Source organism: Salvelinus fontinalis, chromosome 40 (genome assembly GCF_029448725.1).
Source record: "Salvelinus fontinalis isolate EN_2023a chromosome 40, ASM2944872v1, whole genome shotgun sequence".
NCBI lineage: Eukaryota > Metazoa > Chordata > Actinopteri > Salmoniformes > Salmonidae > Salvelinus > Salvelinus fontinalis.
Window position 1 is genome coordinate 21,706,086 of NC_074704.1, and position 13,270 is coordinate 21,719,355.

The window sequence follows — 13,270 nt, forward strand, 5'->3', positions numbered from 1 at the left end:
GTGTTCTTCGTGTGTTTAGTTTCGTCTTGTTCATTAAAATTCATTATGTATTCACAACCCGCTGCATTTTGGTCTTTCGATCCTTCTCTCCTCTCCTCGTTTGAGGAGGAGGATTACGACACCCGTTACACAGCACAACAAGGTAAGTCCAAAAATGTCTTGCATGCTGCTGCTTAAGTGATGTAATATGCCAGGGAGATATGTATACTGTTGCTAAGAAAGTAATACTAAGTGTATGTTGTGTAGTACGCTGTTAGTATCCCATGTGCCTCACCCTAATAATTTGGTCCCTTTTCCCTTATAACTTACCCTACTGTTCTGACTTGGTGGTGCATATGTAGCCTATAGCCTGTTTTAGAGAAATATCATCATTGAATATTGTAACAGCTTTCATTGTCTGTTTATATGCTCCCTGGATTTTGCCTATGGTTCTGACTTGGTGCAAAGGGAAAATACTGTAAGAACAACCCATGGTCTGAATTCTGTCGTTGTACATTTCAAAAGTGCGGAACAAATAGTTATATTGACTTAATGTCTTGCTTATTGTCTTAATCCAAATTACGGATTGCCTCGTATCCGCTCGTCGTCCTCTTATGCCATAGTTTGTACATCTCAATTGTCAGTAGAACCACATTTGTTTTAGCAAGTCAGCTATATCAGCTATGTTTTTTTTAAAGGCAGTAAATTAGGCTGAAAGAACTGTTTCGCTGCCAAACAAGGCTCCACCAGGTGTAGCAGTGGCAAGGTGTTGGAACTGCTGTTTGGAAGCCAGCTTGGATTTGGCGTCACTCCTATCAAATCCCCTTGAGAGCATACGTCATTGACAGAAAAACTTTAATTGTCGCATCTCGTTGTGTTGTTGTCCTCCGGTGGCTAGCTAGCCATCTAGCTGAAATTGGTCCTTTCCTAAATTAGCCATGGATGGAGATAGGGATTTGGACTTGTGGTTTTACATATTTCTCTATACTGGCCAATGACTATAATGGCGATTCTGATCCACTATTCATTCATACATTGTTGTGCCCTTGCCGGAGAGTATGGAAGCTCAATATGTAGCTAGGTGTAGAAGTTAGAACGTTAACTAGCTAACGTTGCCCATGAATATAAGTTAGGCTAGCGAGCAAGCATTTTATCCAAGTAGCACAGGACAACAAAAAATAAAAGCATGTACTGTATGACAGAGTGATAAGACCGTTTGGTCAACATGGAAGAGAAGAGGATGGCATTGGTGTTTCTCTACAAGTAGGGTGAGTCAACATGTGTTTCTGCTTGCACGAACGCGCATGCGCACACACACACACACACACACACACACACACACACACACACACACACACACACACACACACACACACACACACACACACACACACACACAGAATCATTGACAGCCACATCATATTTAGCTTATGTTGATTGGACTAAATTGTTTTGTATCTTTTAGTTTTCAATGTAAGCACAGGTGATTTGATGATGTTGAAATGTTGAAGTTGAAATGGTGCCAGAATAGTGGAGGCAGCTCCTGTTTCCTTTGCGACTTGCGGTAACTCTCCGTGGTTCTAAATCAATAGTTGTTTAGTGGTCCAAAAATGTCGGAAACATTAACTTGCTTGACCATGCTGTAGGTCATGTAACTGTCAGTTACTGTTGGCTTCCCCAGTGATTTTACCCATGCGCCACTACTGGTTGCTTGTTGAGTATGCATAACAGTGTCTCCCTCGCTGCTTTCTATTACAGCTGCCTTGGCCTGCACTGCCCTCCATGCATTTCTCTCTGTCACCTCGCAGGGGCTATTGGCCAATTAAGTCTGTGCATTGAACAGCACTTCAGCACAGCTTCTCACCTGCCTTGGTTGTGTTAGGAGAGGGAAAATGTTGTGCTGACATAACCTCCGGTTAACTAGTCTATTTACAACATGGGCCCATGAAAGAACCAGGAGTCTGTCATTGTTTTACACCAATAAGACCTATTTGCCACACGCTGATAAAGGCTCTTCAGCCGAAACATTGGTCAAATAAATCCACAGCAAGGAGAGGAGCGGGGGACTTTGTTTTAAACGAAGACATCCTCCATTGGACCGAGCGCATATACGAAAGGATAGAGGCTCAGGAGCAACTATTTTAGCACAATGCTATTTCGACAGGCCTAAATATGGAACAGAGAAAGTAGAGGGGACCTGGGTCCGGCAGCCTTCCGGACAAAACCTAATCCGTTTTAGAGAGCATCTTGGAAGAGGACAGGGACAGTCAACCCACGTCACAAATCAAACACGAGTGACACACGTGTTGAAGCCCAAAGAAAGGAGAAGTGGCTCAACCCAAACCAACCCCGCAGGACATGGATAAGATTTAGAAAATGCCCTTGTTTCTCTGTCTTGACTCAGCCAAGGTCAAAAAGCTGCAGAGGATAACAAAGGGAAAGAATGACATCAATACTGGCGTGTTGGTGTGGAACGAGCCAAAAGAGACGTACAGTGTTTATGGCGGAAGGCAACATTAGGTACAGTAGGATAGGTAGTGGAAACCCTATGACTTGCTGTACTACCCATCTTTGCAAACATCCGATGAGCCATGATAAGAATGCCATAAGGTTGAGAAGATATGGGCCTGGCTAGAGTTGGATTACCGGATCAAATGATAGTGTTTGTTTTCTCAGGTAATTGTGCATATGATGCTGCTGTCTGGAATTCTAACATACGAGGAAGGGGAAACACTAAGAGATGATTGGACTGTACTTAGGGAAGTGATATGGTGTAAATGACAGGACTTTGGCCAATAACAGCACGTGACACAAATTACCAAAACATTGGTTTAATGACATTTCCATATCAACAGTTACTACTATACTACGATGAGGGAAGAGTGGAAACCATGGTGAGGACAAGTGAATACAGTATAATAACCATTTGGAATCAGTCCAAGCATTAAACATACAGTAAGCCCATGGAGAATGGATTTTCCACCCGTCTAGGTAGATTTGTCAAACCCATCATAGCAGATGCGTGACCAAATGAGTTGAAAAACTGGAAACATTGTCAATGGAAGATGACACGGTCTAGATCGTGTTCCACTCCATGCATGCCTGGATCTTTGATTACAAAATCATTTTTCATTGAGGGAATTAAAGTCAAAAGTTTTTACTCGTTTTGGTGGAACCGTCACATCCGTTTGATATATTACAATGACAAATAAGAACACTTTTCCCCCCCTACGAACATCATTACACGTGCGAAAGAACAGCAGCTTTGTACGAAGCTCATCCCCACTCCTCTCCTCCATGTTCCTCCATTTCATCAACAAAAACAATAACAAAGGCGCTGCCGTGAACGAGGCGCTGTTTCCCTAAATGCGGATTCAATCTTTAACTGGTGCAGGCTAATTCAATGCCTCACATACACAATATAATATAGGTCTATATATTTTGGGCCAAATATCACTGTTGTCATCTCCACCGTCTTTTCACAGGTTCATGTTGTGTTCAGGTGAGGCTGCTGAGGGGAGGACGGCTCATAATAATGGCTGGAATGGAGCGAATGGAATGGCATCAAACACATGATGAAACCGTGATGTATTTGATACCATTCCACTTATTCCGCTCCAGCCATTACCACGAGCCCGTCCTCCCCAATTAAGGTGCCACCAACCTCCTGTGGTTGTGTTCCTCTCAGGGCTACAGACATAGACAGGGAATAGCGAATTATGGCACTGAACACGTCCACAAGGGCTTTGAGCCTGAATACAGCACTTGGCCATATACCACAAACCCCCGAGGTGCTTTAGTGCTATTATAAACTGTTTACCAATGAAATTAGAACAGTAAACAAGTCATTTTGCGTCATATCCGTGGTATATTGTGTGATTTACCACAGCTTTCAGCCAATCAGCATCCAGGAGTCAAACTACCCAGTTTATAATGATTGTTAATTAATGTCCAAGTAGTGACTCTGGTGATTAAAAATGATTAGAAAGTCTGTCGAAGGTTTTAGGGGATTGCAAATGAATGTTGCTGTGATCTTGATAATGATTGTAAATGAATGCTTGTGTAATTACCGTAGTAAATGGATGTCCGTCCGGCACTTGCACACGTAATGTTCGAGCTGAAGGAGCGATAGAGCTTGGCACACCTGGGTGCGTGTGCAGCCTAATTGGGCTTTCCTACACGGGGGGAGACCCACAATGGTGGAGGGGCTTTGTCTTGGGAACATTAAACAGTCAAGGAGAAGAAGGGCACAGGCAATTAGAGAAGAAGTGGACTGCATGAGTGCATATGATCGCCCCCCTTCGCCCAAACATCTTCATCACTGCCGCCATGACAACACAAAAGACACCTGTTGTCACGCCTGCTCCCGCTCTTCCCCGCTCCCCAGCATTACGCACTCCTGCCACCATCATTACGCACACCTGCCTTCCCCCATCACGCGCATCAGCGATTATTGGACTCACCTGGAGTCAGTCACCTCTGTCATTACGTCCCCTATATCTGTCTGTTCCCCCGCTCTGTTCACCGCTTCAGCATTGATTGTCTTAAGTCCTTGTATACCCGTGTGCTGATCAAATCAAATCAAATTTGTCACATACACATGGTTAGCAGATGTTAATGCGAGTGTAGCGAAATGCTTGTGCTTCTAGTTCCGACAATGCAGTAATAACCAACGAGTAATCTAACCTAACAATTTCACAACAACTACCTTATACACACAAGTTAAAGGGATGAAGAATATGTACATAAAAATGTACATGTACATATGTACATATGAATGAGTGATGGTACAGAACGGCATAGGCAAGGTGCAGTAGATGGTATAGAGTACAGTATATACATATGAGATGAGTAATGTAGCGTATGTCAACATATTAAGTGGCATTGTTTAAAGCGGCTAGTGATACATTTTTACATCAATTTTTCCATTATTAAAGTGGCTGGAGTTAAGTCAGTATGTTGGCAGCAGCCACTCAATGTTAGTGGTGGCTGTTTATCAGTCTGATGGCCTTGAGATAGAAGCTGTTTTTCAGTCTCTCGGTCTCTGCTTTGATGCACCTGTACTGACCTCGCCTTCTGGGTGATAGTGGGGTGAACAGACAGTGGCTCGGGTGGTTGTTGTCCTTGATGATCTTTATGGCCTTCCTGTGACATCGGGTGGTGTAGGTGTCCTGGAGGGCAGGTAGTTTGCCCCCGGTGATGCGTTGTGCAGACCTCACTACCCTCTGGAGAGCCTTACGGTTGTGGGCGGAGCAGTTGCTGTACTAGGCAATGATACAGCCCAATAGGATGCTCACGATTGTGCATCTGTAAAAGTTTGTGAGTGCTTTTGGTGACAAGCCGAATTTCTTCAGCCTCCTGAGGTTGAAGAGGAGCTGCTGCGCCTTCTTCACCACGCTGTCTGTGTGGGTGGACCAATTCAGTTTGTCCGTGATGTGTACGCCGAGGAACTTAAAACGTACTACCCTCTCCACTACTGTCGTGTCGATGTGGATAGGGGGGTGCTCCCTCTGCTGTTTCTTGAAGTCCACGATCATCTCCTTTGTTTTGTTGACGTTGAGTGTAAGGTTATTTTCCTGACACCACACTCCGAGGGCCCTCACCTCCTCCCTGTAGGCCGTCTCGTCATTGTAGGTAATCAAGCGTACCACTGTAGTGTCGTCTGCAAACTTGATGATGGAGTTGGAGGCGTATATGGCCACGCAGTCGTGGGTGAATAGGGAGTACAGGAGAGGGCTCAGAACGCACCCTTGTGGGGCCCCAGTGTTGAGGATCAGCGGGGTGGAGATGTTGTTACCTACCCTCACCACCTGGGGGAAGCCCGTCAGGAAGTCCAGTACCCAGTTGCACAGGGCGGGGTCGAGACCCAGGGTCTCGAGCTTGATGACGAGTTTGGAGGGTACTATGGTGTTGAATGCTGAGCTGTAGTCGATGAACAGCATTCTCACATAGGTATTCCTCTTGTCCAGATGGGTTAGAGCAGTGTGCAGTGTGGTTGCGATTGCGTCGTCTGTGGACATATTGGGGCGGTAAACAAATTGGAGTGGGTCTAGGGTGTCAGGTAGGGTGGAGGTGATATGGTCCTTGACTAGTCTCTGAAAGCACTTCATGATGACGGAAGTGAGTGCTACGGGGCGGTAGTCGTTTAGTTCAGTTACCTTAGCTTTCTTGGGAACAGGAACAATGGTGGCCCTCTTGAAGCATGTGGGAACAGCAGACTGGGATAAGGATTGATTGAATATGTCCGTAAACACACCAGCCAGCTGGTCTGCGCATGCTCTGAGGACGCGGCTGGGGATGCCGTCTGGGCCTGCAGCCTTGCGAGGGTTAACACGTTTAAATGTTTTACTCACGTCGGCTGCAGTGAAGGAGAGTCCACAGGTTTTGGTAGCGGGCCGTGTCAGTGGCACTGTATTGTCCTCAAAGCGAGCAAAGAAGTTGTTTAGTCTGTCTGGGAGCAAGACATCCTGGTCCGCGATGGGGCTGGTTTTCTTTTTGTAATCCGTGATTGACTGTAGACCCTGCCACACAGCTCGTGTCTGAGCCGTTGAATTGCGACTCTACTTTGTCTCTATACTGACGCTTAGCTTGTTTGATTGCCTTGCGGAGGGAATAGCTGTACTGTTTATATTCGGTCATGTTTCCGGTCACCTTGCCCTGGTTAAAAGCAGTGGTTCGTGCTTTCAGTTGCGCGCGAATGCTGCCAACAATCCACGGTTTCTGGTTTGTGAATGTTTTAATAGTTGCTGTGGGTACGACATTGCCGATGCACTTGCTAATAAACTCGCTCACTGAATCAGCGTATTCGTCAATGTTGTTGTTTGACGCAGTGCGGAATATATCCCAATCCACGTGATCGAAGCAATCTTGAAGCGTGGAATCAGATTGGTCGGACCAGCGTTGAACAGACCTGATGCTGTTCCGGTCTCGTTTCATGTCTGTTCCTGATTAAATGCTTGACTCCCCGTATCTGCTTCTCTATTCCAGGGTCGGTCCTTACAGAATGCTGAAGCCACCAAATGAAGGGGAGTACTGGCTTTCCGGGTAAGCCAGCTCGTCGGGCTGTGATGCCCTAGAGAGGTTTCTTGCCTCGGATGGCTCAGAAGGTGCCCATTGCACGTCAGGCCTCAGCCAGATCGTCAGGTTTTTACGCCCAGCTGGCTCGTCAGGCTGCTATGCCTCCGCCGGATCATCGGGCTCCCACGCCTCAGCGGTATTGACAGGCCTCGCCAGGCTCTCCCACCTCTGAGGGGGGAGGGGGGGGGGGTGGTACTGTCACGCCTGCTCCCGCTTTTCCCCCCCTGGCACTCGAGGGCGCCAGGCTCTCCAGCATTACGCACTCCTGCCACCATCATTACACACACCTCACTTCCCCGTCACGCGCATCAGTGATTATTGGACTCACCTGGACTTAATCACCTCTGTCATTACGTCCCCTATATCTGTCTGTTCCCCCGCTCTGTTCCCTGCTTCAGCATCAATTGTCTTATGTCCTTGTATTCCCGTGTGCTGACGCTGTTCCTGTCTCGTTTGAACCAGAGGACTCATCTGTGATGTAGAGGAGCACAGGGATAGAACATTTTCCTGAGATCAACAGCAGGACAGGGAGAACCAGTGTCTTGCCTGGTGATGGGACATTGGCAGCTTTTGGACAGACAGTATATTATAGTACAATCTACAGCACTATGAGGATTCCCCATTATGCCCACGTCACAAGGGAAGAAAGAGGTACACTAATAAATGCAATGGAAGATAGGCCTATATATTGGAAATTAGTTGTTCTGGACACTTGACATGCTCCCAAATGAGCCCACTAATGTCTCAGGTCATGTCAGAGTGGACAGAACATCGTGAATGAATAAGAACGGTAGAACACTGGTTAAAATTCCAGAGTTGTGAGTGCATACAGCCTTGTAGTATACGAGTGCATGGCAGTCTTGGAACATAGATTGTATCGATTATATTTCCCAGGCTGCTCTGCTGCCTATCACACAGCCAGTGGTCCAGAGAAGATAACTGAGATCGGGTACACACCGTGGTGGTGAGGGAGTCCCTCCCTAGAGCTCAAGATGGTTCCATGCTGTCACTAGCCTGACGAGGCAGGGACAGGGACAGTCACAGTCCGTCAAACGCTGCAGATCCCAGGGGAAATTTAAGAAGGAAATGGGCTCTCTTCTGTCAAGCATCTGGCTCTCACACAGGAGCGACGTGATTCCGTACATATCACTCAAAGGCTATGAAATGCTTTAGCCTACACCGAATTGGATGCTGAGGAAAGAGAATGTATTAAAGATTCAGGCAATAAGGACAAATGTGCCTGTAGACATATTCAATTTGTGGAAGCATTACTGGAGTCGAAAACCAGAAGTTCAGCAAACACCGTTATTTTTCTCAGTGAAATAAGATTATGAGGACCATATTGGATTTTGCAGGATTTTCAAAAGAGGTGCCACTAATACATAATTTCATTGAGTCAGCGTGTTACAGCTAGCTACTACCTACTCCAATGTCTACCTGGCTGAACTACTCGTGGAATACAAAACACCACCTTTGTTGCCAACGGTGGACCCGGGTACAGGTATCAGGTACAGTTTCCTCCTGGTAATAACGCAGTAGTGGCATCTCCCTCAGAATGCATTGAGGGCTTTTGAAATGTTGTCAAATGTCATCAGAGCGGACCTTATGGCCGTAGAGTTGTTTCACTCATCAGCAACACAGACCCCTGGTGTGGAAAGGTCAACTGGAATTAGTTCCTGTGAACACATACCTGTACATGACATTTACACCAACTGTCCATAAAAAATACATGAATAGGTGTTGTGATTAAGTTCATCTGATATTATATTCAGTGTTGTGATTACGTTGATCTGATATTATATTCATTGTTGTGATTAAGTTCATCTGATATTATATTCAGTGTTGTGATTAAGTTAATCTGATATTATATTCAGTGTTGTGATTAAGTTCATCTGATATTATATTCAGTGTTGTGATTACGTTCATCTGATATTATATTCAGTGTTGTGATTACGTTCATCTGATATTGTATTCAGTGTTGTGATTACGTTCATCTGATATTATATTCAGTGTTGTGATTAAGTTCATCTGATATAATATTCAGTGTTGTGATTAAGTTCATCTGATATAATATTCAGCGTGTTGTGATTAAGTTCATCTGATATAATATTCAGCGTGTTGTGATTAAGTTCATCTGATATAATATTCAGTGTGTTGTGATTACGTTAATCTGATATAATATTCAGAGTGTTGTGATTAAATTAATCTGATATAATATTCAGTGTGTTGTGATTAAATTCCTCTGATATAATATTCAGCGTGTTGTGATTAAGTTAATCGGATATAACATTCAGAGTGTTGTGATTAAATTCATCTGATATAACATTCAGTGTGTTGTGATTAAGTTAATCTGATATAATATTCAGTGTGTTGTGATTAAATTAATCTGATATAATATTCAGTGTGTTGTGACTAAATTAATCTGATATAACATTCAGTGTGTTGTGATTAAATTCATCTGATATAATATTCAGTGTGTTGTGATTAAATTCATCTGATATAACATTCAGCTCACTAATTGGCTTCTTAAATAATCAGGCCAACGCTGCCAAAGGGTTTATTTATGTCACGCTAATCATCTATGTCATACATCATTTGCGTGACCTATAGACATTACCATGATGGTCATGTGAGGTGAACGGTTTACTTAACCAGGAGGACCATAGCAAACCAGACAAGCTGTCCTTGCACTGGCAAAGAGTTGTTTATGTATAATAAAATGACAAGCATGAGTCATAAAGTGGGATGTCATCATTTGATTCAAAACGTATTATCAACACATTTAGATGTGGACTGAGAGACTTCAACCATGAGGAAATGCATAGCAAGCAGCAAGCTATAGTCTCCTTGATGGAATCTTTTGCTGTTGTAATCACTGTCAAACACATTCTATTGAATTGAAGTCCAAACTATAAATGTATAACTAAAGACACATTGTAATCACTACTCAAGACGGATTTACTATATTTAAAAAATATATGTATTTTTCATTGTGCACATAAACACAAAATAGAACATCAAGAGATCAGGCAGCTCTTTCCTCTGTGAGCTAACGTTGCGTGAGTCTGCTTTGAATGATAATCAGACTGCTGCTCCGACCAAATTTTCTCTGCTCCACTTTTCCAGTAGCTCTTGTTTATACACTTTCAGATATCACCTCGTTTTCCCCTCCCAAATCTGTCTAGTACACACATTTGCATGCAGACCGGTGATTGGCCGCTCGTATCATACGCCGCAATAGACAGCCATGTGCTGATTGGCTCCTGCCGGGAAGAGGGCATGGAATCCCTGCGACCAAAAAACACACATAAAAGGGACCGTGGAAAACGACAGAGGCAGACAAGCACCTACCTATTACAAGAGAACTTTGAGCACTATCAGAGACCTTCTGCTCGAATCTGTACAGAATTCTCAGACAATCTACACTCAGTGTGCAATTGCGCAGCTGTTTATACCGACAGCAACTTCACCAGAAGACAGAAGAGTTTGACTGGTCTTGTGTTCTACTCTTCTACCTGTCTACTGACAGAGACTGTCCGTGACTGAACGGTCAGTTTAAAGACACTTTTAGAAGCACATCGTCATCCAGACAAAAAGCAGTATCATGTCTCTAGAGGTGAAGGAGAAGACCCAAGTGAGGTTGGTGTTCCTGGGGGCGGCCGGCGTGGGCAAGACGGCCCTGATCCGCCGCTTCCTCCAGGACACCTTCGAGCCCAAGCACCGGCGCACCGTGGAGGAGATGCACAGCAAGGAGTACGACATCGGTGGCTCTAAGGTCACCGTGGAGATCCTGGACACCAGCGGCAGCTACTCCTTCCCTGCCATGCGCAAGCTCTCCATCCAGAACAGCGACGCCTTTGCCCTGGTCTACGCGGTCGATGACGCAGAGTCGCTGGAGGCCGTCAAGAGCCTCCGCGACGAGATCCTGGAGGTCAAGGAGGACAAGTACACCCCGATCGTGGTGGTGGGCAACAAGTCAGACCGAGCGGGAAGCGACCGGCAGGTGGCAGCTGACGACGTACTGTCAACGGTGGAGCTGGACTGGAACAACAGCTACGTGGAGACGTCGGCCAAGGAGAACAACAACGTGACGGAGGTGTTCAGGGAGCTGCTGCAGCAGACCAACCTGCCCTGTCGGCTGAGCCCTGCTCTGAGGCGCCGCAGGGAGACCTTCCCCAAAGGAGACCCCAAGGGCATCCGGCCGCCCATGAACAAGACCAACTCCTGCATCATCTCCTAATAGGGCAGGTTGAAGGAGAAAGAGAGGGAAAGGGTGTGGGCTAGTACACCTGTTCAAGTGCTGCTGGACAAGAGGGAGAGGGAAACTTGACTATGTATGGGCTGAAAAGGTTGAGTTGAGGGACTGCCAGTGTGCTGAAACGTAACTCCCAAACACTCTTGATTCCACGTCTGCCTCCCTTGTCCAAGCGATGTGGTTGATATGGGAAGAGAATGGGTGACAACGAATGGTTATGAAAGAGGACTTGGTCCAACTAATGTAAACATTGTAAGGTGGGGAGATAAAGGTGAAAAGGTGACAAAGATGTTCAACTGCTCAGTGGTTACTCAGTAATTACTTAATGTAATGTGTTGCTGCTTATTTGGTTAACAGGCTTCTGCTGTTTCAGTTTAGATCAATGTATAGCTTTTGCATTCAAATGATGCTAATTTTGCAACGTGTGTTTGACATTCACTTGCAATAAGACATTTGACTGTTGCAAACATACAATAAGAGTATTTATTGACTCAAAAGAAAGATGTATATGCTGGGGTTTGTGCAAAGTCAATGGTTGATGTAAAACACCATCTATTCAGTTGGAAATTCACGTGTAGCACAGCATTATTGTTTACAAAAGACTCGCTTGTATTCACGTTTTTTTGGATTGATTTCCTATTAAGCATGACTTGATTAATGTGTGTAAAAAGTGGTGACATGCAAATGACTATTACATGCAATTTTTTATTTTAAACATGTTTTTACATTCTTACGTTTTTTTATTCACGATTTATACATTAAACTGCTTTACCAGTGTTCATTTTAAGATGGAATGTTTACCCCATAAAGCTAAATAAATAGTACACAAATTTAAAAAAGCTATGATCTCCTGTAATAACTAACTGCGTTATGAATATGAGACACATATTTGCACTCTGAATAGAGAATGAACAACGCAGACACAAACTGGAGGAGTGAAACGGACGTCACACACATCAGACATCGCACACGTCAATCAAATAGCAACGGTCTGTGTCTATCATCATGACCCCAATAGATGTGCAGGTGCACCATGATGTGGATCAAATTTCCACAAACAAACTACAAAAACATACTACCAAAGCCCACTTACTAGTGAAGGCCAGGGATGGGCAACTTTGATGGGGGTGGGGACTCGTCATGAGGGGCCGCTGTGGCACACGGGTCTGCGTACCCACATCCATACCCACACATGCAGTCAGAGCAGGCCCTAGCCTTTTGGGGGCCCTAAGCTACATTTTGGGGGGGGGGGGGGGGGGGTTTGATCTGCGGGCCCACAAAAGAGCTGCCAGTTGCCCATCCCTGACCTAGGGTATAGCCTACAATTACACAAGGCTCAATGGATTTTCCGCCAAAATGTTTAAAGATAACTATGCTGGCGTTATCAGGCTACCTGGAATATAAATGAATAACATTAAGCCTGAACCTTAATTTGTAAAGAATAAGATAGGCTTATAAAAAATTGCAGATATAGCTTACTGTGATTCAGTTCACACAGCCCCACTTCTTGGTCCAGAAAAGGCATCGAACTGAATTGTGCAGGCTGTATTACAGTCCAACGTCGCCCTCTAACGACAGTTGTCTTTCACTGCGCCCCCCCCTTTCATAAAATATTTATCAACTTTATAAGCATAAATCATTGTATTTCTTTAAATTACTGTATTTAATCAGTCTTCCTTTGAGACATTGACCGTTGCTCTCACAAACAAAATTTGGCTAAATTAGTTACACCTGCTGTGAGCAGTCTAGGCATGCGCCACAAGCCTCAGTACTGTATGCAAATTAGCATCATCACGAGACAATAGACTACCTTTCTCAAATTATATTTAGCACAATATACTGCACTTGAGTGAGCCCATCTTGGGACTTTTTTACTTTACAAAGCATATCCCTTACAAAGTATTGTATTTCTGTCTTGTTTCGATAGCCTTGCACAATACATCAGATATTAGGAACGTT

At 44.6% G+C, this 13,270-nt stretch overlaps 1 protein-coding gene across 1 annotated transcript; it reads left to right on the plus strand.

Moving 5' to 3' along the window:
- The first annotated feature begins 10,252 nt into the window (after window positions 1-10,252).
- LOC129839587 (GTP-binding protein Rhes-like) lies at window positions 10,253-12,150 on the plus strand. The gene has a single exon (XM_055907121.1). It carries the CDS (start codon window positions 10,661-10,663, stop codon window positions 11,294-11,296), a length of 636 nt encoding a protein of 211 aa, XP_055763096.1. The 5' UTR covers window positions 10,253-10,660; the 3' UTR covers window positions 11,297-12,150.
- The last annotated feature ends 1,120 nt before the right edge of the window (window positions 12,151-13,270 follow it).

What these genes read in the sequence shown, in the direction of transcription:
- LOC129839587 (XM_055907121.1), top strand. Translation starts at nt 10,661, where the DNA reads ATGTCTCTAGAGGTGAAGGAGAAGACCCAAGTGAGGTTGGTGTTCCTG.